This window comes from Pipra filicauda, unplaced genomic scaffold (genome assembly GCF_003945595.2).
Source record: "Pipra filicauda isolate LSUMZ 115617 unplaced genomic scaffold, ASM394559v2 scaffold128_size5466820_pilon, whole genome shotgun sequence".
Lineage (NCBI taxonomy): Eukaryota > Metazoa > Chordata > Aves > Passeriformes > Pipridae > Pipra > Pipra filicauda.
The window spans coordinates 4,811,534-4,839,496 of NW_024103751.1; the positions used below are offsets into that span (position 1 = coordinate 4,811,534).

The 27,963-nt window shown below is 36.1% G+C and overlaps 1 protein-coding gene across 4 annotated transcripts in view; it reads right to left on the bottom strand.

Moving 5' to 3' along the window:
* Positions 1-18,054: 18,054 nt before the first annotated feature.
* Positions 18,055-27,963, bottom strand: part of FUT9 (fucosyltransferase 9) — a 104,976-nt gene continuing 95,067 nt past the window's right edge. For all 4 annotated transcript variants that reach the window (XM_027724747.2, XM_027724745.2, XM_027724746.2 and 1 more), the window contains exon 2: positions 18,055-27,067. In XM_027724747.2, coding sequence (XP_027580548.1) covers positions 25,980-27,059 — 1,080 coding nt within the window. In that variant the 5' untranslated portion in view covers positions 27,060-27,067 and the 3' untranslated portion in view covers positions 18,055-25,979. The remainder of the gene's footprint in view (positions 27,068-27,963) is intronic.

The following is a 27,963-nucleotide window of genomic DNA, read 5'->3' on the forward strand; positions in this document are numbered from 1 at the left end:
TGTGGTTTAATTTTTGCATTATCATTAACACAATTATGCAATACACTGAGGTTTCACAGAACCTTTTAAAAACCAAGATGGCATGAAATGTGGTTTGGGGAGAAGAGAGAGTCTGTGCCAGAGAATCTTCACTGCTCTCATCAAAATAATTCACACTTTATTATATGAATATTGTGGGATCTGGGACAGGTTCACAGCTTCTCAGAGCAGAGGCATATCCAAACCACAACCTCACTCCCCGTTGACAGAGACAGACATGAACTACTCTCATACATCTGCTTGACCTTGGTTTCTATTAAAAGAAAGTTTGTACCACTGAGTGGAAAACCCATGATATACTTTCTTACATTTTCCAGTTTGTACTTGAGGGATCAGGGCTGAGAAAGGGGCCACAAAACATATCTAGACTGTGAGCTAAGCGGTCAGGGAGACAAAGAACTTGATAACTCCAATTGAATTCTTTGTTGTAGGTACCTAACACTTGCTTGACCTGGTCTACTCATTAATTGAAGAAGTAGGATAGAACAATTTGACTTTGTAATCTATAAATTGCTGGTTTTATGAGAAACCACCAGCTACAAATCATGTATGAGAAAGAAAAACTTATGTAAAATAAGAATTCAAACATGAACTGTCAGGGACCATTAACTTTAGGCATTGTTACTGCTCTGTGAACATTGCAGTTAGACATCTGTTTGCCTTTGAAACATTAAATAGTCCCAAATTAAATGAATTAACTGCTTGCATATTCAGCAGTGAGCTTAAAACCTTTACAAAACCACCACCACAGTGGTGAATATAGACAGCTACTTTTGACTATAACTTTTGCTTATATGATTAAGTGAAACTTCTCCTATTCATTTGTATTCCTTCACATGGGACCATATCTTGGAGAAAATGCCACATCTGCATCTACATAACTGGAAGATAAGGAGATTAGGGCATCCTATAATACCTCTGTGTAACAGGGCATTTAATTCTTGAAGAGACCTTACCATTGGACTTGATGATCCTCATATGGGTCCCTTCCAGCTCGGTATATTCTGTGATTCTGTGATTTGAGCCTGGAAAAGCAGAAGTCCGGGTGCAGAAGCTCCACAATAATGTTCCTATATTAAAGTATCACAGAGAATGAAAAAAGAAAGGAGCCAGGGGTTCCTTGCTTAACAATTTGACACTGACAATCAACAACGCAGTAAGTAAAACTGTGGCTTGAAATAAGTAGAGTGTGCTTACCCTTATTGGCCTCTTGCTTTCACAGTCCCTTGACTTTGTGGAACCATGGAATGTTTCCTAGTCATTGTGTTAGAAGTTTATTGTAATGATAAATAGCAATTAGATGTATATAAGGATTTTTGGACTGAGATGGGTTTGGGTGACTCTCAAATTTTGTACTTTTCAAGAGACACCTGTATATATGCTTGCATAGTATAGAATCTGATAAATATTGATTTGCATGATACACACATTCCACAAAGAAAGATCAGGCATTTTGGAAATGTGGGTGAAGAATTTGGATATGTTCAAATGAACTGTAACTTCTATTAATTACAACTACTGAACTGTCTGTTTGGGCTGTGTGAACAACTGATATTTTGGTTTAGCAGCCAAACTGAAAAATTCAAAGTTAGGAGGTGCATGTGAATATAACTGAAATAAGCTTATTTTTATGTTCTCACTAAAAAAAAAAAAGCCAATACAAAGTTTGCATTTGATGCCAAATGAGAGACTTATTTTTCTGCTTGGGTCATATTTAACAAAACCAGATCAGTGGAAATGTCTGGTAAGAATTAGGTACCAGGTACAAGCTCTGCTCTGTGTGGATGTATTCTTTTTACTGAATAGAGTCATCTTCTGTTGTTTATGTTTTCATGCTTGATCTCTTCACTGTGATGAACTGGGGTGGGAGTGTATATGTGAGGAAGAAACTCATATTTGAGTGGTGAACTCTTTTGCTGCCTAGCAGTTCCTCCTCCTTTTCCTTCTCCTTCCTGATGTTGGGTCTTGATATTCTCTTTCCCAGAAGTATCTTACAGAACAAAAGAGTGTATGAAAATCAGATAGAAACCCCTCCCACACAGATCAAAACACACGTCATTTCAGAAAAGAACAAAATGGAGTTACTGAGGACAAAGAGACGTGCTATTGTCAGGGAATGGAGACATTAATTGATGGAATGGGATGAGTGGGCAACAGGAGTCTGTGCATGACTTGTTTTTTAGTTAGCAGAAAGGTTATGTAAGAATATGAACTTTAGGGGTAGGATTCTGCCTCACCTCTGTGCCCATCATTTCCAGGCACAATATGTAACAGCGCGCCTGGATCTCAAACCTGGAAGCTTGGAGGTGAAATCTCACCCTGGCTCTAATTCAGAGCAGAGCCTGTCCAGTGCCCCTCCTGCTGCTGATTGTACTATCCACTGTGGCTGCTGCAGAGGAGGTGGCTTAGCACAGCTTTGGTAGGTGTGTATGCCTCTTTGGTGACTTCACCTGAAGAGAAAACTGCTGCATTAGACAGAAATTAATTTCACTGTTGGTCAACCTCTGGATTGTTCCAATACACAACTTTCCAATTAGCTGTGCTGGTGTTTTCAGAACTGGGAGCTACTTCACTCTTTGTCTCCCTGGAATTTCATGCCAGTTCTTAAAAGGAACACTTGCAAAGAAAAACTGAATATTTTTTGTGACTTGACTCTCAGCACAGACTCCAATGTGCAGGAATTAATCTCTGTTGAGATCTGTTTAGAATTATCCACCATGTTTATAACACTGTAATATATGTAAGCTGAGGAACTGTGTCATGGGTTGTTATTTAGATCATATGTTCACTTGTGATATATGCATTGTTAATACAACATTATCAGGTGCTTGAATGTGGATAGGATTAGTTACAGACTCCGTTTTTGCAAGCAGGAAGCAACTACTTAGTTTGCATATGTGTGACCAGAAAATAATATCAAATAAGACCAAATAAGTTTGCTGTTTGAATTAGCCTCTCCTTTTCACTGTTTGGACCTTGCCATGGGTTTTCACACTGTTGGTGCAGACCTGATGGTCTCTGCACGACCATACAAGGGACCCCTGTGAAGTGGAATTTTGTATCTAATAATAATTCCATATTTTTTTCTGCAGAGTTCAGAAATCCTGAGCCTTCAGTAAAGCTGATTCCAACATGCACCTTTTACCGAACCCACAGGCACACATGTAGCACAGTGAGGGAGAGATTAATTCCATATGCTAGCAAGGAGTTCATCTTGTGATATGTTGGATGTCTATATCTCATCTCAAAGTCAATCAAAGCTGAAGGCACTCAAGCTTCTCCAAGATCAAATAAAGAGAAATCATGATGTCTTACAGGAAGGGAAAAGAAAATACTCCATATTAACCCTAATCCTGCTTGTTTCTAGAGTTAGTTATTCTTTCAAAAGAACCTTGGTGCTGTGTTTTGTAATATCTAATTTACGGTAACTTAAATATCTCTTGCCCTGCCAACAATCCATTTGTAAGTACTCTTACTAACAGTATAGAATTTTGAATGAAGTGGGACCATGAAAAATCTCTCTACTTTAAACTGAAATCTAGGAATTAAATCAGGCCAATTCAAAATTACTGATGGAATTCTCAAGTCTACCCTTACAGTTAAGATGATTTGGGTATTAAATTAGCTGTAATGCCTCTGCCCATAAAATATCAGGTGAAGTTCTACACATACCAATTAATTGTTATTTTTTTCTCAATTCATGATGCTGCAAAGCCAGGCTATTTTTAGAACTCCAATGTTTTATTCATAAATGCACCTTTAAAATAACAATAAATTTTGAATGCTGATAAAGCAAAAATCATTCAAGTTAGAAGCAGCTATAATTGCTTCCCTTCAACCAAAAGAATTAAATAGAGATTATAGTATTATTTATTTTAATTTAGTCAGAATTATCCTTCCCACATACAGGCTTTCCACATTACCTTTATTTTAAGTTACAAAGAAAACAAGAAGAAAAAATAAAAGTCAAGTGTCCAGCAGACAGCTTAGCTTTACACACACTTTAGAGCACAGAGAATGAAATAGAAACCATCTTTGCAGGAAGAGGGCTTTATAATTTAAAAGTGAAGTACACAAAAATCAATTGCTATTGCCTCATGTGTTTATTGCCTCATATGCCATACAAAGGATGGTGCCACTCAAACTTTTTAAATAGCTCTTCAAAATGGCCTTCTTCTGTATGGCTTGCAGCTGTTTGCAGTTTTATAAGTCTGGAGGAAATGCACAAATTAGGGATAGATTTGCTCTCATTCATCTTTGTATCTCAAAGATATTAAAAAAAATTGGCAAGGAAGAACAAACTTGGATAGACTTGACTTTGCCTCACAGAAATGGTACAGCAAGACAGCTAGGTTTCCTTTTCATCACTGTTAATTTATCTGAATGTCAGTTCTGAAAACTTAGTGGTTATTGGCAAGAATTTAAACACAGAAACTGGATAATAACATTAGGTGATCTTTATCACTGATGATAGAGGAAAGACAGAAGTCAGTTCTCTAAAACTCAGTGCAGGTCCTGGAAGTGCTACTTAACTGGTTTCAGCCACCAGAAGGAATGTATTTTAGTGAGCACACTGCCTTCCTGCAGCTATTTTCCTGCAGCTATTTTCCTATATCCAGTAATAGTAATCCTTGACTTTCAAATCCCATGCTGCATTTGTCTGTCTGAGACACAAAGGGAAACCCAAACCCCATTTTCTTTAGAATATGTGATACAGTGTCAAGGTGAAACACACCTAAATGCTTAATTTTGTAATATCTTCTCAGATTTCAGCCTTGTATTAAACTTTATAACCACAATTGTGGATTCTTCTAGTTTCCAAATAGCCCTCAGGTATAACTAGCCATTTCATGTCTACCTTTCAAAACTAACAAGCAGAAAGATGTTTGCATCTTGATTCTACCCCTTGCTCCAGAAAATTAACATTCCCACAGAAAATCCTCCTCTCCAATATACTCTGTTTTACTCACATCATAATGCCTTCCCTTCCCCTTACACTCATTAGTCCTCTCTGCACACTACAACACTTCTTTGATCATTCAAGACTGAAAAGTCTGTGCAAATCAAAATGAGGTTATTTCATGCTGGACTTTCTAAGGTAGGATATGCTTCATCTAATTTAACTTCCCAGGTTTTATATATTTAGACTTTCAGCCATTCACCTAAACTTCATTTACATTTAGTGGAGAGAGACAGGCATCTTCAAGTATATACTGGTCCTATATATCTAAAACACTTATCAGTCATTCCATGGAGATATTTGAAAGGAGAAAGCTTAGGTGACAAGACTTAGATGTTAAATTATATGCCCAGCCTTAAGACAACTAAAGTTAGGTGATACAAAGCAATTTTACTAAAAATCTAGTTGGTTCCTAATTGCTGATTCCAGCTGGGAGGCCACTGTTCCTGTACTTTTCCAAATTATTTCCTACTTTTTATTTTTTCTTTTCTTCCAAGACAAATCAGTTTGTGTAAGCATATTTTCAGCCAATCTTTTGCTGGCTGTTGAGATGAGAGGCAGTCAAATTCACATCAGTTAATATAATTGAGGACGTGTTAGAATAGTTAGGTTTTTACTGTGGAATAACATAAGAAAGTAGTAACAATTTCAGAGAAAGTAATCTCTTCAGGGTTGCTTAGCTCTACCCAGATGTTTTACATTGCTTATGATTTAGATTTTTTTTTTTAAGATCTTTGATTTCAGTAACAGTTAATGTTTAAATATCCCTAGAAATCTTGTTTGCAGAACAAATGCATGGAATATCATAACAGGCACTGGCCCTCTATTATTTATTCCTTGAAAATATATGGAAATAGATTAATAAAAATGCAAGAGTCCTATTTGGACAGCACAATACAAAACAGGAAAAGTATTCTTTTTGGTCTTTTTTATCTCTTGAAGTATTCCTTTCTTTAACTTATTTTCTTTTTTTTTCCTAGATGAACTGAGAAGTTGAATATAGTAAATTTTGTGGATTTTGAATTGTAATTTCTAGGAAAGGTCTTAGTTGCTTTGCAATTCCCTGGAAGATGCTCCTCTGAACCTCTCTGGCTTCTATACCTTTCAATCATTTTCACTCTCATCTTTTACCCAATAAAACCCAATTTCCCAGTGTTGCTTCCTTCTGCTTATAGTTCTTCCAGAAGAGCAATGAAATTCTGCTCCATTTCCTGCTTGGCTGCTATGACACTGAGATTTCTTTTTTTCCAGTCTGAACTGGTACTTTTTTCTGTGCAATTAGCAGGGGTTGGTGATGAACTGTGGTGCTGCAGGAAGAGGTGTCTACTCTCTAGCTACAGCGTGCATCATAACCTCACATATTTGAGGAGGGATGTGGTAAGTAGGAGTGTTCCCTTGCCACATGCTGGGATGTTAGTAGACAGAATTCTATGTATGTTGCAGCCATTCAACCTTATTCCCACTTCTGCTACCTGAACACTTTTGAAAACTACCTAGGCTTTGAGTTTAGACTCATGAGCTTCCTCATCTTCATTTCCTGTTGCAAACTGACAACTGATGGGTGACAATTCTGTTTCACTCCTCCCAACACACAGAGTTACTAAATTCATGTCCTCATCTTCTGGGTTGAATCAAGGCCAGAATATTGATCACCTCATAGGACAGATCCCTTGATGAATGTATATGATGCAAAGCAGCCCAGTCCAGCCCACCATATTATCAGCCAAATAACTTTAAAGAAAAATCATGATGTAGTTTTTCAGTTTTAACTGGTTTTGATTTTTGTCAGTGAAAATCTGCTGAATTTAATAACATAAAAATAAATAATAATGCAATCAACTAAGGTGGCCAGATTACATTAATTTCTGTCTGTGCTAGCTGTTAAGTTTTCTGGAGCAGTCCATTGATTTCACACTGTGAAGCAATGCATATTTAACTGTCAAGTCCTCACCACATCAAGTGATACAGAAACAACACAGGGAATGGGATTTTTAGGCTGGAAGGACAGTTCAGGTTGTGTTCCTCAGCATTTTTTTGATGCTGATAATTTTCAAACCAAGATATCCTCAATAATGTTTTAGATAACAGAATAAAGAATAAATTTACTGAAATTTTAGATAATGCCAAGCTGGATGATTTGAAAGCACTTTGGAAGAATCAGAAAGATCAGAACACAAAGGTTCTTTATAAACTGAAAAAATAATTTAAAATCAAGAAGACAAAATTCATTAAACATAAGTGTATAATTCAACATTCAGGAAGGCAAAATCAAAGGTGTAGGTACAAAATGAGTAATAACTGAGTTGTCAGAATACTGCAGTGAAGGCTGTGAGAGTCATAGCAGATCACAAATGAAACATGAATCCCTGCTGAGATGTTATAATGAAAAAAGGTATCTCTCATTCTATGATATATTAGCAAGAATAGTGTATAAAGCAACAAATTACTTCCTCTGTTAGGGGCTGGTGAGAAACTGGAACTTGGGCAACACATTTAAAGAAGAATCTATTAAAAATGGAGAAAGATCACTTAAATGAAAGAAAAAGCCTTTGGGAAACAGTTATGTTTATTTAATCTAGAAAACAGAACGGATGGGAAAATGACAGCAGGCTGTGGCTACTAAGATGTTAGTATAAGGATATTCTCCACAGTTATCAGAGGTAAGAGAAAAGTTACCTAGGAGCAAGGAAGATTCAAGGAAAATTCTCAGAGGAAAAACAGTTTTATTCCTCCTTTGGATTATGGGAAGGTCCTTCCTGGTAGTTTCTGGCACTCCATTGGCCAGAGATATTTTAGTTAGAATCAGTTTGCCTCCAGATACCACATTCAGTTCTTAAGTTCTCTCCCTGACAAAAATACTTTTGATTCTATAACATAATCTCTGAAAACAGTCAGTTTTTAAGAACAAAGTGTGTTTTATTTGTTTACTGTGGAAGTGTTTAATTGTTTTAAAAGAGATGAATATAAATTGTCCTAACTTGAGAGACAATGCAAGTACAAACAGAAATACATGGAAGCTTATTTATTCCATTCATAATTTACTGTGGAATCTTGCCAAGGTGAATTACTTCCTTTCAAAATATTTAGTTAAAGGATGAAACAGATGGGGAGGGATTTTTTTTCTTGCTATGTGTCTATTAAATTATAATTTATGCCCACCAAACTCATGTGCTTTGTCCAACAGGGAACTCATACAAGTGCAGATGCAGTTCTACTAATAGATTATATGCTTAATGAATAAGCAGGTGAGCATGAATTGAAAATCAACACAAAATAACTTAGAAAACAAAGACTAAAGCCAAAGAATATGCTGACATAATTTTAGAAAAAAATTCACTGAAATTAGCTTTATATCATTTTGGAAGCAAAACAGATTTTTCTCCAGCAGGCTCTTTTTTGAATCTCATGGATCGTGTGCTGTTGCTGAATAATCTAGTGTGTGATAACTGTACACAGTCCTAGCAGCTACTAGTTCCTCAGTAAATAAACCGGGCATTCACCTGAAGAGGCTGCTTGGCCACAATATCTTGATAAAGAATTCTGTTTGTAGATATTACCAGTGGGTTCAGAAGCAAACTGCTCCTGGAAACTGAACTTGGCAAAATACAAGAGAGGGACCAAGTAGAGTATTTTCCTTGATGAATTCAATAGAAATTAAAAAGTAAGTAGGATGAATTATGATAATCAACCTTGCTTGCAGTTGCATGAGGGTTTAATGCTGTCTGGAGGTATGATCATGTTGCAGTGAATAAGGTCCATTCAGGAAAAAAGGTAAGTGAACATATCCCTACAGTCAGCATCACCTCAAGTTTTATGAGTAGTGTGGGAGTTGAGTGTTGCCATCCCAAGAATGAAATAGAAGGGCCTTATCAGCACACTGAGGTTTCTGCCAGAAACAGGAAGAAAGATGGCATCTGAGGCAAAGACAAAAAGTACATTAGATTTCAAAACATATGCCTTTCATTCTCACTAAGCAAGATATCAGATGGTATCACCTTGCTGCTGTGAGGTTGATTCAGAAAAACTTGGGATACTGGACATAAATTCAGCTCATCATAACCTGATTTTTTTATAAGAGCTGGTGTTCATCTAGCTAGCTCTAATCAAATCTCATATTTATATGGAGCCTGTGTTATTATGAAAATTTCTTTTACTGAGTTTTGACAATGCTTAACCCATTACAACTTTAGAGAAGAATGTTGTGCCAGTCAAGAGTTTTGGGTGGAAAATCTTATTTTTTTGTACTGTAGTGAAAATTAGAACATGAGGAAATAGTAGTGGGGTCATAAATACACTAGCATTGCATTTTCTTGTCTGGTGACTTTTAGATCTACTACGTTTCACATTCCTCACTCAAAACCTCAAAAAAACAAAACCAAAACAATGTATGGCAAATTATTATAATTCTATTTTTTGATTTTTTATCTCAAAGGTATGACATTTTTGAAACATGTTTACTTAACTAATGAATAAATTTCCTAGCTTCCTTTAAAAAAGTGAAATGCAATATGTGTAAAATAGGTGAATTTGAAAGGACTCTGAACTTCTGTTCAGTTAGGTTTGCATGCAAGCATTCATTTGACTCATTAATATCCTTTCATGCATGGCCTCTGACCTGTCATGGTGTCTTTCTCACAGAATCACAGAACATGCTGAGCTGGAAGGGACCCACAAGGATCATTGAGTCCAACTCTTAGCCCTGCACAGGACCATCCCCAAGAGTCACACCATTTATCCGAGAGTACATCCAAAAGCTTCTTGAGCTCTGTCAGGCTTGGTGCTGTGACCACTGGCTTGGTGCTGTGACCACTTCCCTGGGAAGCCCATTCCAGTAAGAACCTTTTTCTAATATCTAACCTAGAACTTCTCCTATGTTTCTATAAAAATATTCAGTCCTCATTAAATTATTCATTAAAAAATGTGTCCCCAGATTCAACGAATATCAGCAGATGCTTGTCAGAAGAGCACAATTTCTTCTGCTTCCTTTGTCATTTCTCTTGACTACCAGTTCTTGTTCTACACGGCTTGCATTTTGAAATATGAACAGAATCTTGCCTTCTATTTCAATTATATGGAAGCTATTCTTTTTGCCTGAATAGATATAATGACTGAACTGTTTAATCAAGAGCTATCAATTCTACAAATAACTGAAAAAGATTGAGTTCACTCTTACACAGTTGAACTCTGCAGGAGGACTTTCATAATAATCAATAGAAGGAAGGTCATCAAATAGCAGAAAATTTAGACATAAATTAGGTCCACATTTTATGTAATAGCAGCTGTAAAATTTTGTTTTCATTAAGGAGAAATTACCACCAAAAAAGAGGTAAATTCACATTAAATACACGAGGGTGAATTGTCAGAACACTACCAAATTGATCATGTATTGAACTGTAACAGAAAAAGACTTTTCCTAAATGAGTTTATGGGTCTCTCAGCATAACATGATTACTATCCAGAGAGAATATGACAATGCCTTTTGCAGGTTATGATGGGATGGGATACTGTTTTAGTTCATGAGAAAGACCTGGTTCAAGAATTTAAATAAGTACACAGTATCAAATGCTTAAATCTGTACTTACCTTTAAATGCATTTTACTGGCGAAATATGTCCATGACCATTCTCTGGGACTAGCCAGTGTTCACACTAGTCAAATCTATCCTGCAGAACAGAATAGTCACATATTAAGTGCCTCTCAGCATGAGACGAGTCCTGAAATGGGTTAGGGAGGTACTGGGGCTGCAGCAGCTGGTCTGAAGCATAAGTGGAAGCAGCGTTCACTCTAATAATATAGTTACCTTGATCACTCTAACAATATAATAGAGTACATCAGATTAGAAAGCCTGGGACATAATAGAAAAAGTGACTTTGTATATCCGAGTCTTACTGCCTGAATCCACCTTTGAAGATTTGACCCATGGTTTCAGCAAAGGTGTATTTAAGAGAGATTTGAGCATTCCTCAGTCACTTTAGGGGCAGGCGAGGAAAGAATGGCTGTGAGGGCAAAGCTGTGGGACTCCACAGACCCAAGCAAGGACGAGTCTTCTGACACTTATGAGAAGACTAAGGGGTCTGTATCTTTCACTCATCTGTGGCTCCAAGAGGCTAATGCTAGCTTTGGAATTAGTTGACAGAAACATATCTATATTTTACAGAGAAATATGGTACCAAAAATGTACTAGTGATTCCACTCACAATGTCATGATGCTGACAGTAGTAGTGAGGTAGCTCTCTCCACACACTGCTGCTTCTAAGGTGGGCAGTTGGCTTGCATGTCCCTACAGTGTGTTGTTTAGCACTTCTGTGAGTCAGTGCAGGTATGATCAGGTAGGATTTCAATTAACTCACTCAAGAGACTTTGCCATAAACAATGCCTTTAGACAGTCTGCCACCTGCTGCTATATCTGAGGCTGACTGAAAGAGATGTCACTGGGATTGCCTGAAGAGTGCACAAAGACTGTTGTGCACTGTCTAAGAAAGGGATTTTAGAAGTTGCCTGGTGAATGTGGTCCTGCCATTGGTCTTCAGGAATGAAAATCTCTGGCGCCTGTGGGTCAGTTTTGAGATGGTGTTATGGAAAGCTCAACATGGCACTTTTGTCTGAGGACATAAAAAAGATGAAACTGGGTTAAACTAGGAGTCTATTTAGCGTGGTGGTCTGTCTACAAGAACTGAGACAAGTAGATGCCTAAACATGCAGTATCGTAGGCTGCTGAAGAATTTTTTTTAATGGCTGTTTGGCTGAATGCTTATTTGTGAGCAGCTTCTGTTTGAGTGAACAGTTGGGGAATGGTTGTTCTTTAGCAAAAACTCTTAGCCATTATTCTCGTGTTTAAAACATTTTATCTGGACATTTGTGGAATACAGGTTTGTAGGTGAGACAAGAAGAGAAATATTGTGTGAGAAGAGTTTCATGCAATTCTTATAAAATCTAGACAATCTGAGGAAGGAGGAAGAGGTTTGAAATTGGGTTAAAAGTGAAGCAGCAGTTGTTTCAGCACAGAGCCTGGCTTTGTCTTTCATATTTCTCCTTGGAAGTTGAAAAGTTGAATTTGTGTTTCTCTAAGTGTGTGCAAGTGGCACATACTGCTGTATGCTGTAAGGAGATATGAATCAGAATTAGATATTTTAGATATTTCCTAAGGATATGAGGCTTAAGTGATTATTTCCTCTCCTTCTCTACTTCTCTCTTCTCTACTTGTCTCTACCTGTGTTTCCCTTTTTGTACTCTCTTTCTCGCTTCCTATCTTATCATCATATGAGCCGATTTCACAGTGTTAGTAGCTGCAAAGATAATATGTTCTTATTATGTTCGTGAAAATGAGGAACTAGATAGTTCAAGCAGACCCCTGAAGTCCACCTTGTGAAAGAAAACCTGGTTTATGAATACAATCCCCTAGAGACATGAGGGAAGCCACAGCAGACAACTATTATGAATGTCCTAATTGTGAGAAAAGCTTTAATTAGACATCATGCCTAATTACATGCTAGAGAATCCAACTACAAGACCTGAATTCATAAACTAGGCTTCATTGCTTCCTTTGCTAGAAGGTCTTAAAAGAAATATATGCTTGTTAAGATCATGGGGCAGTTGATAAATTTTGTTGAAAGACCACTGTGGAGAGGCATTGTTACGTTTGGCAAAAAGAGTGAGAAAGAGCAACATGTTGGTGAGGTTCAAAAAGTGATGGTGGAGCAGGATGTTTTGAGAAACTTTTTAAAACCAGAATGTCTTGTGAATCAAAACCCACAGAAGTAATTAGCTTCAAAGTAGATAACAAAGCTTATTAAGCATGTGTTCTTCTGTCCAGGGGGTATATTATCATAAAATCGAGATATTACTGCTAGTATTAGAACAATGTAATCAACAATGCCTTGAAATTAATGTTTCTGGACTTCACAAACAGTTTCAATTATATTATGCTAATATGTTAAATTGGGAAAACAAAAACTATGTAAGGCTTTTAGATAACATTAGGGTGTTGAGCTGGTAAATGAATGAAGGAAATTCTACTTTAGTGGGAATAGGTGACTGAGAAACTGCTAAAGGAGGGTAATGGGAGAATGCCTTCAAACTAAGCAATCAGCTCTTGGGAGAACAATAAGAAGCCGCTATAAGACCAGAGACGTCACCAATAAATGTCTCTTTGGAGTGGAAGACAGAAAAGGTATCAATAATTTTTGAGATTTTGAAACTGATATTACCAAGCTTCTCGAGTACTGTGTAGGTGTCTAGTCACTCAGATTCGGGAAGGACACAATCCTCTTGACAGATAAGAATACCAGGACATGGCAAATCCATGATGTGAAAAGCAAATGAAATAACAAACGAAAAATGGAGACGAGATGTAACACTGTGCAAGCACATCATGAGTATAAACTTCAGGGAGAGAGACAAGACTATTTTCCCTCTTAAGATGAAGACCTCTCACAAGATAAAATGAACTTTTATGAGAAGGATTGCTTTAACTTAAGAAACACTGAGTCCAGAGCAGAAAAACAGCTTCATAAGTAATTTTAAGCTTGAGTAGAACACTCAGATTTGCTGATAATTGGTAGTTCTGGATGTCTTGGCCTACAACATGTCCTTTCCAGTCTAGTCTTAAATCTTCTATATGATGTTGGCAGCAACCGTAGAAAAAAGACACAAGACCACTAGAAAAATAATTGGTGGGTAGAAGACAGCTATCTCTTCAGCAGGGGTTTTCCAAAACCTCTAAATGTTTCACTCAAGACAAGTTATAGTTGTCTTAAAATGATTGTGCTGAGAGTTTAGGAGAAGAATCTCTGAAACATCTTTATTAATGTTGTGGTTAACTGTAGAAGTATACATTAATATCCACCACAGGGAGCTGCTCCCAGGTAATTTAGTCACACCTTTCATTACAGATTAAGAAATTTAGAAAATGGCCTAAGGCCTGTTTTCTGACTAACTTTCGTGGAGTATTCTAGAGATTTCCTGAGTGGAAAGGTTTAGCAGATCCCTTGCAGAGCTGCAATGGCTCAAAGTGAGCTTACTCAGCTGCTGGACCAGTGCAGACAGAGGGTTGTATTGTTACAGATCTACTCTGTACAGCAGCTGAGCCAGTTCATTCTGCTCATGACTGTACCGAGCTGGGCAGCCAACCAGCTAGCTAAAGTGTAGTATGTCATTCATCAACTCTGCAAAGATGAAAACATGACACTTGTATTTAGACAATACATTTAATGGAAAAATAAAATATATTTTTTAAATAAAATATTTATGCAAGGCACCAGTTTGTTTGGAAAATAAAGGCTGTAATTCTGTAAACACTTGTGCAGATGCTTTATATAAGTGTGGAAGGAGTCTCAAAACAATTTGAACCTACAAATTGCAATATCAAGGAAAAACATTTTTATAGATGCTGAAGGGCCAGATCTATTTCACTGACTCTTTGATCTTCTTGCTTGAATGGGACTTGGGGCACTGAGAATTATTATCATTATGGGGCACATTCCTGCATATTTTTGCTTATGAAATAGAGCTCATAAACTACATTTTCATTTACAAATGCATATTTGATCTTTACAAAAAAAGGTAAACGAGCTCTACCTTGCTATACAAGATGTTTATCTGTAAAATGAATTCATCTTGAACACAAACTAAAATTTAATGCATCAGACATGTAAAATCATTACAAAGACTAAAGTTTTGGTTTTGTAATATTTTAAGAGGTTTTGAGTGATCATATTAAGTGCCATTGCTTACAGAGCTTTTTAATATCAAACAAATAGAAAATAAAAGAATTTTTCAGACATTCAACATGAAAGACTGAAAAATGATGAAAACAAAGAAAGCTGCACTTTTGAACACACTCTGTTGTTGACCTGGCTCTCATATGGCTACTGGGTGGCCTGCAGGCTTAATCCAGCTCACCGGGCAGTGTTATCCCCCTCTTGGGAACGCTTGGAGGTGTGTCTGCACTTAAGTATTTCTGGGAAGCTTGTCCAGGGTGTTGGAGAGTTCAGTGGATCCAAACTGTTCCTGGCACTTCAGAAGCCTTAAGTGCCAGAAGGCGGCCAGATGTGGGCTCAAAGTCTGTGCTGAGACTGAGTTGATAAACCCTGCTGAACACAAACTGAGCCTATGCAGGCAGATATCACTGCAGTAAATTATATTACATGTCTAGCTGTACCTGGTTTGGGCTTTTTTCCTACTAATCAGAGAATATTGAATAACTGCCTAAATGGTTATCCTGTGCTGTTGGTCTGTCCCCTCAGTATTGCTTGCTGTCCCAAGACTGGGACTAGTGTGATATAACCAAATGACAGCTTGGAGCTACATTTGAATAAGAGGTTTCAAGGGTAAAACCACTGCTCTGGATGTAATTGGCATATCCGGTTGCTTGCAGTACAATATATTTATTCGAAAAGTAGAACTAATTAAAAAATACCTGATTGTTCATGTAAGTTGTTACATTTCATTTCAGTGCATTAAATTTAATGTGAATTAAATCTAATTTAGTGACAATGAAGGGGTAGTGGCATGAAGGTATAGGGCTCATTAATTCAAGGTTGCAAAGGCTTGATTCATTCTAGCCAGAAATAGATTTTTTTTAATGTCAAAATGCTGACAAAGAATGTAAACATACAGACACTGTAGAAGGACAGGACATGACATGGCTGAGGAAACCAATAGACATAAGGTGGACACAACGTCAACAAATGCCCAAACCTGTAGTAACAGGACTGAGCAGCTTAAAAAGCTCATAACTTGAGGTTGTGTGTCAGAAAGATGGCAATCAGCCATTAAATGATTGCTCCTATTGCAGGAATAACAAGATTGTGGTATGGCAACAAGTCTGTAACTATATGGAAATTATTTTGAAACCTTTTGCAACTCTTCCATTTTGATTAACTATATCCCACTGAGTATGTGTTCTTCACACATGAGAGAATTCAGATGACAGAAACCAAGGGAAGAATGGAGTTGATGACATTTTCCTCCTTCAGGAATCCTGTCATAGAAAAATAGACTCCTTTAGAAAAAAGAAACATTTCAGAAAAAAATGTTAAAATTAGTATGGAATTTATCAAATTAATATTATATAGCGATTACTAAAATCTTAAGTTTTTAAGGCAAAAATTTTGAGTGATTTTGATCTTTCATAAAGAATCAATTAGAACATCACAAACAACTAATTTTGACTGAAAAAATGAAACGATATTTTTTCACATTTCAATACAAGCTATTTTTTTTCTTTCATTTTTCTGATTCATTGGACATCAAAATCAACTGTAATAACAATTGTCATTGAACTGCCGATTAAGTTATTTTTTAATGTGATCTAAGATGGGATTAAAGATGAAGACACCCTGAGCATGTGAGCTGAGTTACTTTCAGATTCCATTTACTTTTTAAACTTGTGACTACTTACATCTACTGGATACGGGAATTCAGTGCACCTCTAATACAACCACATGTAGAAACTTGTTCTGAGATATCTAAGGCTACCGCTAGGTCTTTCACCCGAACTCTTGTTATCTTATCCGAAGACTTTATTAGAATTAAAATATATGTTGAGATGACGTATTTTTTGAGAGCAGGCTTCTGTTTTAATCAGTGTGAGAATTGCCATGGAGTATTTTGTTTTTTGAGAGGTGCTAACCTACTCTCAGACTCACACTGGCAGCACATTTGGTTCACTGAAGTGTTTTATGCTGAAGGATCAGCCTGTGTAAAGCTTATTTCTTTAAGGGCTTATTGCTTGTTTCACGACATGAGGAAGTTGTGCCAACAGCAGCCTTATCACCCACAGATGTAGTTTCAGCAACTGTAATAGCACCCTATTGCTGTCAGTGTTAGAAACCTGCACACCTTCTATGCCTGACCCTTTTTTTCTCCAGGTTTCACTTCAGTTCTTGCTCTCAGAAACATATCACTAAGCTGCCTGCTTCTGACATTCAAGGGCAGAGACCTGGCTTTCCAAACACACAAGGCTTTGCGTCCAGTAGGTTGGCATATCCAGGGGAAGTTTGTGAAGAAGAAGAAATGGTTAATTTAAGAAAAAAAGTTCTGTTTGAAAGACAGAAAATTGTATGTTCTGTCCTAGATTGAATTTTTTATGTGGAATTCGAATGTAAGAATGAGAAAAGGAGGGGGGGAGTGTGTGTCAACAAAATGTGGAAGGGACTTCAGCAGCACGTACTATGGAAAAATTGGTCTGTCTCTGTAGTTGTTGAAGATGAGTTCAAGGTGATAAGTTTGCTTTGAGTAAATGGCAAAAATTAAATAATGTTTTAAAGAATGTATCCAAATTAGCAGAGGTTTATTAGATCAGGAGGAATGTAAATTTGCCTGCCTGATAGAAAAACTTTTTTTAAGACCCATAGCGTATTTTTCAAGCTGCACAGTAGCCAGACATAATTATCTGTCTTGGATAAACTGCAATTGTTGGGACCAAATGATCTTTTCTACTTGGAATACTGAATTATTTATTACAGTTGTTTCCATTGCAGCTGGAAATTTCAATTTTTTGCATATGTATTTAAAATAAGACTGACACCACTGTGTTAATCATTTGCTATTTTAGATACAGTTAATCTCTGCAAATGTAGATTATTTGTACAGTATATAAAGCAGTGACATGATCATATAAATGATCATGTTCAGAAAACTTTTAAAGATAATTTCTTTTTGGTAAAATTACATAAACGTAATACGCCCCCCTTTCCAGGAAAAAATATCTTATTAATTCAGAAAATCAAATGATTGCTCAAGGAGTGCTACATAATTACGTTGCTAAAACCAAGACAAAGTAACATCAATTGTAGGACCATGCTGCTTCAGATGTGCTACCCCCTGTACATAGCAAATTCATACGACAGTCCATATGAATTCTGTCTGACCCTGAACACTTACAGAAATTTCATGTGTAACAGCTTAAAAAGAATAAAAATTCTGTTCATGAGATCTCTGCCAGAAGTCATGGTTATGACTAGCAACAATCTTCAGACGAGACTCTTGATGAGACCTACTGCAAGAATAAAAAGGATGACATCAGACCGATAAAATAATGATCAAAGGCTATAGTACACTTGGAATGTTCTCTTTTTATTTTAAATATACTTATTACAGTAATTTGTTAGGCTTATATAGAGCACTATTATTTACATGATTCAGTGTTTATCCTTTGGGGAGAATTCCAGTGCTCAATAAGTAAGAGTCAATGAGCTGCTTGTTAACCATCTTGGAATCAGTGTTCTGAAATATTAATTTCACATAAATGGTGAAAGTTCTTGAAATAGTTACAGTTACCTGAAGTTCCATTCAGTAGGTATCTTCGAAGTGAGTTAAATTATGTTGAAAACTCTGAATATAGCTATAGATAATCAGAAGACAGTTCGACAACAACATCAAATTAAAAAAATACCAAAAAACATCAGTGGCTGACATCTACGTTTTTCAGATGCATCTCAGGGTGATGGTAGTGTTCAAAGGGAACAAATAACCATTTTTTGGTAGACTGCCTGTTATAAAATGTCTAGATCATGGGCAAAATATACAGTCACTAATAAATAAAAAATACATTTTTTTTCAAGATCTCCTTCTAACATGGCATCTTAAAATGTGCCTACAGTTAAGAATGGTTTTCATTATTTTTATTAAAATTAAATTTTCCATGGTTGCTATTTCTTGCACATGAATTTATGCATTATAAGTACTACATAAAACATATAAAAGATGAAGTTGTCAGTATACGGAATATCATTAGCTGAGAACATGAAGAAAAGGTTCATATCAGATCCCACTGAATGTTATGTAAGTTCAAACGTACAAGAAAGGGACTTTGGTCCTGATCTTGCACTAAGAGAATAATTGAAGTCCCCATGTTTCTATGTACAAAACTTACTATCTCTACTGAGATCATACGAGTCTCACGTTGACAACCATCCCATTTTCATGTGATTCACCACAGAAAGGGAGTTTCAATCAGGACAAGCAGCTTGGTTATTTCTCTTAATTCTCATCAATGTGTTTCAGAAGTCAAATCCATGGCACACTATGTGAGTGGCTGAATATCTGTGATGTTCAGCTATGGCACACAGTTTTGTTTTCCCAACATACACAAAGACAGCAGGGAAATGCAGCTCATAACTACCAGGAATTTATCCTAAGAAATGTAACATTTTCATCATTATCATGGGGTAGAAACTATCGTTATTGACAGTGTGCCTGTTTTTCAACAAAACATCATTGATTTTAGTAGCACTACAGTTTGGCAAAGAATAGTTTCTGAATTATCTGTTACAGTTTTGAATATCTGGCACATTTAAGACACCCACCCACCTATTCAAATAATATATTAAAGCAAAATCAATGTTTGATATAAAATAACAGTTGTGTTGCAAATGTGGAAAAATAGTCTACAAAAAATAAGTATAAAAGTGATCTCAGATTTATGAATATGCTTCATATAAACAAGTTCAGGTGACTAATCTGTGTTAGAAATGGCCCTTGGTAGGCTGTGTCACAACGGAACATCAAATTTTTCACAGTTTACAATAACACAGTGAGATTCACAATGTGATGACACCTTATATCAGAAAAATAGTATTTTACAAACTATCCATTTGGCATCTATTTTTAGACTTTTTTTCTGTTTCTTTTTCAGTTTCTTTTTTCTTTTTCCTTTTTTTTTCCTTTTCTTACAAAATAGTGCAAAATTACAGTGCGTTAATAGAGATTTTGCAAATCCTAATACAAAGTCAGTATATTTAACTGTTTTTTTCATTCACTGGAAAGAGTTTGGCACATTAGGATTTTGTATAGATTGAAAAGCTTCTTACTTGCTTCTCTTCAGTATATCCACTGAATCTTTAAAACATTAAATTGCACCAAGGGAGTTAACTTTCCAAACTTTTTAATCTCAGCTCTTATAATATGTGCATTACAAAGTGTCAAAGAAAATGTAGATTTTGCAGTTAATTTATTTGTGAAACCACATATATCAGACTGGCTTTTCTTATCGTATTATAAAGAGAAGGATTGATGGGAACATTTTTCACCTTGTGACTGCTAAAATGTTTATTTACAGTTTCAAGGTTCTAAAGGAAATTTATCCCAAATTTATATATATATATATAAATATATATATATAAGAGTTGGTTTACCATATACCTTTCAAATTTTGCTATCAAGTATGTCTCTGTATCTGGATCCAAACAGACTAAATGATAATAATAAAGAATAATAATAAAGAATAATAATAATAATAAAGAATAAAAAACAATTGCTTTTGCTGCCAATTTGCAAGGATTAAATTATTTTCCTACTAATAATTTGCTTAGGATTGTTAATGAAGAGTTCCCTCATGTATCAATACTTCATTTGTACAGACTGGTACACAGAAGTTGTCAGGTGAGTCCCAGGTCAGTTCTTTGCCTCCTTGGCTGAAAGCAGGAATGAAAAACCTGAGACCACTGAATTATCTACTAGAGGTTGCCAAAGAGTGGTTTGTACCATAATTCGGGCTGTTAACCTGAAGGTGAAAGGCTCACGACTGGATGTCTAAACCCCCACATGAGTGAATCTCTGAACTATTCACTGCACAAAGACCATTGGTTTTGGTTAATTGTGTAGAGACTGTGGTGACATAGAAGATTACCAATTCATTAGGTTTGCAATAGAGTAATTAACTGACTTATTCCAGTATGAAAACTGCAGGGTGATGTCTGTAGGCCTAGTTATTTCTCATAACTCTATGGTTTTATCATCTGTATAATTCTGTGGCCATTGTACCATGAATTAAAATTAATAATGCATGGTTTGTTTAATCAATTTATTGGAATTTCTGTTCCTTTTATGAACATATCTAAGCAGTCTGCATTTTACACCAGTTGTCTGAAGGTAGAATTGGCTAGTTATTCAAATATTAGAAGGGAAATATCCATGAATAAGATGGGTTTTTTTACCCAAGCCCTTCCACCCTTGGCGCAGTCCTTTGTTACTAGCACAGGAATCTCCCAAATCATCTGCTAACTCTGGTGGAAGATTTGTCCAAGCAAGGAGTAAAAGATAAAGCTGAAATAGCTATAAATCATATTGTATAAATCATATTGATTGATTTCTAACATTTAAAAATCACTTCCGTTAAAAACAAACAAAAAGCAAAAACAGAACTGTCAGCAAAATTAATGAAAAAGTCCACCAGCTGGCAGACATACAACTTCCCCTAGACTCTCTTCTCAACAAAGTACTAATTTTGACCAAGGAATTGGTCAAAATCTGATTAACTTTCAGTTTTCATTAGTTTTAAATAGGTCAAAGGCACCCCTTTTTCCCCCTTTGCACACACAATGATTATTCAGTCTCACCTAGACTGAACCAAATACTTTCCTCCAAAAGGAAAATCAGATATCGTTATGATTGACACAATCCAGGTTAAAAGGGTCCACACATGACCAGGTTTTATGCTTTCTTCCTGGGACAGTCCTCAAAATACTATCTCAGCAAGCCTCAGCTACTCTCACCTTATGTCCCATGGAAGTTCAGTCACCTTGCATAGCACGGGCAGGCTGTAGGGCCGGAGTGCTGTGCTGAGGGGGTGGCATGAGGCGGTGGTGGCACATATAGTATTGCTGAAGCAGAAGAGTAGGGCCAAGGTTTATTGTATAGACACTAAGCCAGAATCAAACCAAACAGTATTCAGTGTGGAATAGTCAGTCTACTCACTGGATGGATGCACATGATGCAGAAGAAGTCACACAAATTGCTCTCTGTTGACTATAGATTGCACTCTTTTGAACAATTCCTAAAGGCAATAAAAGCCTCAATGCATTAAAGCATTTAAGATGTTCTTAAAATTTTTAAGTCTCATGGTCATCTGCATGTGCTTAAGGTCTTTCTTGATTAAAGTCCAGACAGTATTGCTGCATGAGGACTTCAAAATCAAAAAAGGAAAGAAGAATAGAGACTCCTGAATCTAGATAAGAAGTATGATTAATTTACTGACAGACTTCACTCTGCACCCGAAAGTTATTTTCTGTCTAATGAAAAAGATAATACAAGGGCAACAGGAGTCCCATTCTCCAATAATCAGGAAGAGTCATTGGTTGTTTAACTGGATCTTCCTTGATTAGAGATGGGAGAAAATTAGTGTTTTTTAAAGCCTATTTTGTGAAAAAAATATGGGCAGCTAGACAGAGTAAATAGTTGTTTACTATGCTCAGTAGTGTCAATTTCCCACGTCTTGCTCAGCCTGTATGAACTCTACATTCCTACTTTCTCAGTCCAACTTTTACTTCATCTGTTCCTTAAAAGACAAATATATTGCTGGATGTCTCACACATTCCGTGAGCCTCGGTCATTGCGAGGAAAGCCATCTCATATAGAAAGAGGCATTCAAAGGAATTGTCAACAGGATTCACTAAGAAATGGGGACCTCATACTGAGCAAGAGTTGCTTTGGTCACTGAGTGTCTGAAATGACATGAAAAGTCTGCTTTAAAAGGATCTGCTGCCAGTTTTGTCTGATATCTATTCACATTTAGTGGGGTAGCAATGCATCTGCAGTTAGTATTTAAGTCTTATTTTTCACACTGAGAAAGGCAGTAGCAGTGATAACTCAGTGCACAACAGAGACCCTAAAACCATCCAAAATAAGCCATTGCAAAAGAAAATTAGTGATTACTTTCTGTCTTCAGTGGCTGCCTAGTTAACTTGAGACAAGTGCATATGCAAGATTATTGTGGGCTGGCAAGTAAAATAAACTGAATGACTGAAACAAAATTGTTGAGAAAATAGTACTGGTGTGATTTCTTATCTTCTAGTTCTCTTTTCTGGTACAAGTATCTTCTTTTGCCAATAGTATCAAAGCATAATGTCTTGTTCTCTACTATGTGTCTAATTCCATATAATTTAGCCTGCCATAATTAGTTGATTTTGCTCATTCTCCTTCACAGGGATTTGCTATTTGAGTCTATTTATGCTAGCTGTTCCTGTAGAGTAGCTCACTGCAGAAGAACAGACCTCACAATGCTGAATGTCATATACGGACTGGAAACAATCTTGAGTGAATTAAGCATGTAGGTCTAGGTAGACAGCCTTTATGCATGCATGCATGGAGTACAGATGTTTTACATCCATTGCTTCACATCATTTACCACATGGGCTGGACATGCCTGATAATGTTTTGTCTTCTGTCAGCAAAGTTCTTTATATCCAGAACTGATTAAGGCTTGATACCTGCAGATCACCTTAAAATCTTCATAAAACAGCTGTCTCACTTATGTTTTAGCCCACACTCTTCAAGATGTCAGTGAGGCATTAGGATCATTTATATTTTTTAGAATTTGGTCATGATTCTTCTCCATAATTCTGGATTAGATGTCTCTCCTGTCTCATTAATCCTTGAAACAATTTTAGCAGTGTGTCCTGAATGCAATGTATACAAGCTTTGTGTGGTGTTTCTGTGAAGAGAACAACTCTCTTTCCAGTTCCATCAAAAGACTTTCACACTTCTTGAAATTCAGCCGAAGATTAACCATACTGACTGGATCCTGTGCTTAGAGAGGTAAAGACATTACTTACAGTGTTAAAACTCAGTGTATATTTCAAAACTTTCCTGTGTATACACTAATCCATATTTGTAGCAACGAGTCATGTATCTTATTTTACTTGCTTGTTATTATTATAAGAACTTATCAGCTGAACTTGCTGCCAAGAAACCAATCTGATTTGACCTAAGGACTTACACAGCATAACTCCCATGATCTGAAATGAAAAATGAAATTAAGGATTGTGCACATTCACCTTCCAGTGAGATCAGTGCAAAGAACTTCCAAATCCCAGCACTGAGGGAATCAGGTTATTGAGCCAAACCAGTGGTATGTTCAGTGACAGAATTTTTCAGTCCTCCCCAAAACAAAACGCTATGATTTTGTCTAGGATAGACTGTGAGCTATAGCCACTTGCCTTTGAAATGATAAAATATTACTCACATTACATCCATGTCAACACTTCATTTTTAGAAGATTCAGTTTCGTTGTATTGCATTAATTTTCAGTGTAAGCTCATCTTTTTTCATTCTGGAATACTGGTGATTGACATCCTACTGAAAACTAGCTTTTAAAGAAAGCAATAAATAGTGTAAGTAAATATCTGGATTAGAATACAGCTTTTGAAGCCATAGGGAGAGAAGTGATTCTATCATTTTTCCATGGGGTTTTGAGTTTTAGAAATTTAATTACATTACTCTTACAGCCTTCTGTGTTTTTATTCCAACCTGGAGTGAAAAAATAAATCTGACAAGTCACCTTACCTTTTGCCAAATATTTATAATTTTGTATCCCTTATTTTCTTACTTCAGCAATGTTGCTGTCTGCAAGTTTAATCTTAGGTATTTGATTAACTACTGTGCTTGATCAGGTTCTTATACATCTCATAAGCTGAAGCTTTTCCAGTTGAACTTTTTTCTTTTTTTCTAGTAGAAGGTGTGATCTGTAGCACTTTGACCTGAAAATCCAAGCTAACTGGCTTTCATTTGATACCAAAACATATCCATACATTTATGTCATTAAACCAACCTTGTACGTATAAATATATATGGCAATCATATATTCATGTCTTAGCTGAAATAAAGAAGGATTAAAATCAAGTGACACATTAAAAGCAGACATTTTAAACAATCAGGACAATAATCACAATTTCGTATTTGCTATTAGAGCAAATTTAGTACTTAAGAACCTACTCATATTATCAAATATTGATAGCAAACTGCTGCTCTGAATAGTGCATTTTTTCATATAAAATATTCTCAGACCCCAAAATTCATTAACCTAGTAAGTTGAAAGGTTGAATATGTCAACCTGATAGCTTATTTACTGAATTTGAACATATTTCTTTCAGAAAATTAACTGTTTAGTCATTTTATCCCCCTTTCATGAGTCATAACATCACATTTTCCGCTACAATTAAAGTTCAACATGTCTTTACAGAATTGGGGAAAAATTCACTATTATTCAAGAAACTATATGAGAGAAATTCCTAAAATTTCTCAGCAAGCTATTTCAAAAATCCATTATTACCAGCTGAATTCAGTTCATGAGGCTGATGTAATCAAATACCTTTATTAAAATCCATTTATCTCTGTATTGGTGTAACACCACTTAGAGCCCTGGTTCATATTAATAATACTTGAGACACAATGGGGCTTAAGGGCATGCTGCATTTGAAAACAAAAATTGGATGAATCTGGGCTTTGGTCTCTAAGATTGGTCATTTTCTCTGTGTCTGACTTATTGTTTCTTCGGGGGTAAGAACAGATATATTCTTCAAGCAACTTAATGGGACTATTTGTTAGGAAACATCTTATTTTTAGAAACCAAAACTGTCTACTATTCTAATACCTTTAAAAAACTATAGTTCATTACTCTTAAAAAGGGGGGCAATTAATGACACTTCAGTAATGCTAGGTATTGTACTTTACTGTGCTCTTAAAATGTAAAATGAACATATGAAACTTTACTGTCTTTTGATATATTACACACATTTTAGACTGGAACAGCAAATTATGTTCCTAAAGTTTTCTCCGGTATTTAAAAATTGTTTCCTCATTTTCCAAATAGTTAAACAGCAAATGTAATGTTAAAAATAAAAAACAATTGTTAAAAATTACTACTTGGGGTGTAAGACTGGGACATATTTCACAGAAAATGTGGGAAATTTTGTTTTAAATTCACAATAAACAATCAAATATTCTTCAGTGCACATAATTAGTATGTCTATTATGATTTGAAACTAAGTATTGATGACTACTGTTGCTGATCTTTTAAAATCTCTTACAAAATATAAATAGGATAGCCAAGAGGGAACAGCTGATAAACCATGACAAAATATTCTCTTTTCCTTCCTTTTTTTTCTCTTTTCCTTTCCTCTCCACTTGGACTGAAGTTCCTTCTGGCTTCTTCAAAAAAGTGCACACACACACACACACACACACACACACACACACACAAATTAATTCCAAAACCATTTTTCTAAATTTCCAATGGACTTGTACTCCTGGTGTCTTTTCACATGATCACAAGCAAGACATGCATGTGATTCCCAGAACCTAGGAAGATGCACCGAAAAATCCTTCTTCCAGTTGAAATAACTAAGGTACATCTTGTTATTTTTGTCGAGCATCAAAAGATATTCTGCCAGCTCTCTGGGGGAGAGAAAATCTTCCACGTGTATGAAAGAGTCTGCTGGAATGTAATTCTCATAATTTTCTCTGGAAGGGCCCAGTACAACTGGTACTGATCCAGCCAGAAGAGCATTGTAAAGTTTCTCAGTAATGTAATCTTTGTGGATTGAATTTTCAAAGGAAAGGTAGAATTTGCAAGTGGAGATAGTTGGAATCAAGTTTTTGTCATTGACGTAGTCTCCAAAGGCTTGTCCGTAGGTATGGATTTCAATGTATTTGCTAAGCTCATTATAATACTTGACTCGAGCGTGCTCGGGGTTCCAGTTACTTACAACCCAACAGACCAAGTTTTCCTTACTTGGTACTTCAAATGTGAAGGAACTTGTACCAACCATCATGAAGCCATAAGGCACCTGAATATCTGAATCACGCCGATAAGTCAGGGTCAGGTTAAATAGGTGTTCAATGCCACTCTTCTGTGGAGTATGAGTTGGAGACTCCAAGTTCATCCAAATCCACTTCTGGAATGGTGGCCTGGCTTGCTGAGGTAAATTAGTCAGATCCCAGCTAATGTCCCTGTGATGAATGAGAACAGCATGGGATCTGTTATATAGCGAGCGGTCAATAGTCAGATGGCACCCAGGGATATTGAACATTGTTTGGCAGGATGTTAAATCGAATGTCTGGCCAAATGGCCAAACCCAGATCAAAACAGTAGTTTCATTAAGATTATCAGTTTTGGAAGAAAAGAAGTTCTTCATTTTCAAAACTGAACTGGCTGATTCTATAGGACCAGAAATCCAGCTATTTGTTGGTTTGATATAAATTAATATAAATGCCATGAAACAACCAAGGACAATGAAGATAATAAAAAATGGCCGGAAAATTCCTTTAGATGTCGATGTCATAATTTGTTCTGAGAAAAAAGAGAGGAAGAGAAAGAGATAAAATAACATCAGGTATTAAATTACATATATATATGTCCTGTTAAAGCAATCAGATATCAAAATGAATAGAACTTCTATAGCAATGATCTGTAACCTCAGAAATTTCCTTTGAATGGAGAGGGCATGAGTTCTTTCTTGCCATTCATGACAAAGTGATAATATTTCTCCTCTTCACATTAAAAGTTCATTGACATTAATTGAAACCAGGATTTTAATACATCTCATACTTGATGTGAATTAGTATATATATTGAGAAGTTTTTTTTGCTTGGAACCTAGGCCAAGCATTTGAGACACACAATACAGACACAATTACCCTTTGATTCTACCTTTGTCTCCATGTAAGGAATAACATGCTGCACATCGGCATTCCATTCATATTTTTGTGTATATGGAGGATATAGGATTAGAGGATTGAAAACGAAAGGAACTAGAACTTTAATTCTGTAATCAGTAAGCCTGTTATTAGAAAACTAGTTCATGCCTTATGGCTACATAGGGATGAACATTGATGCCTTCTCCAAAGGACTCCTAAAATAACTAGAGAAGGAAAGCAGCAATAGAGGCTTCCCCTGTGCAGCCTCACATAGTTCCCACATAGAGAAAAATAAAGAAAAAAGAATAAGAAGATGTCCTTAAATATTAAAGTTTTTATGCCACAGTCCTGTGTTAAAAATTAGGAAATGTAGAGATAGCTGCATCTTTGTGAGGTATTGATTTTTTCCACAGGGAAAAAGAGATGAGGACTTTATTATATAGCCTCCTTTGTCCTCTCTCTGGTTGTCTCTTCCTGAGAGAAGTGCTCAATCTCTTTTCAGAACTTCTCTTCCATATATTTTTTGTGAAACCTAACAAAGTCAGGGGTT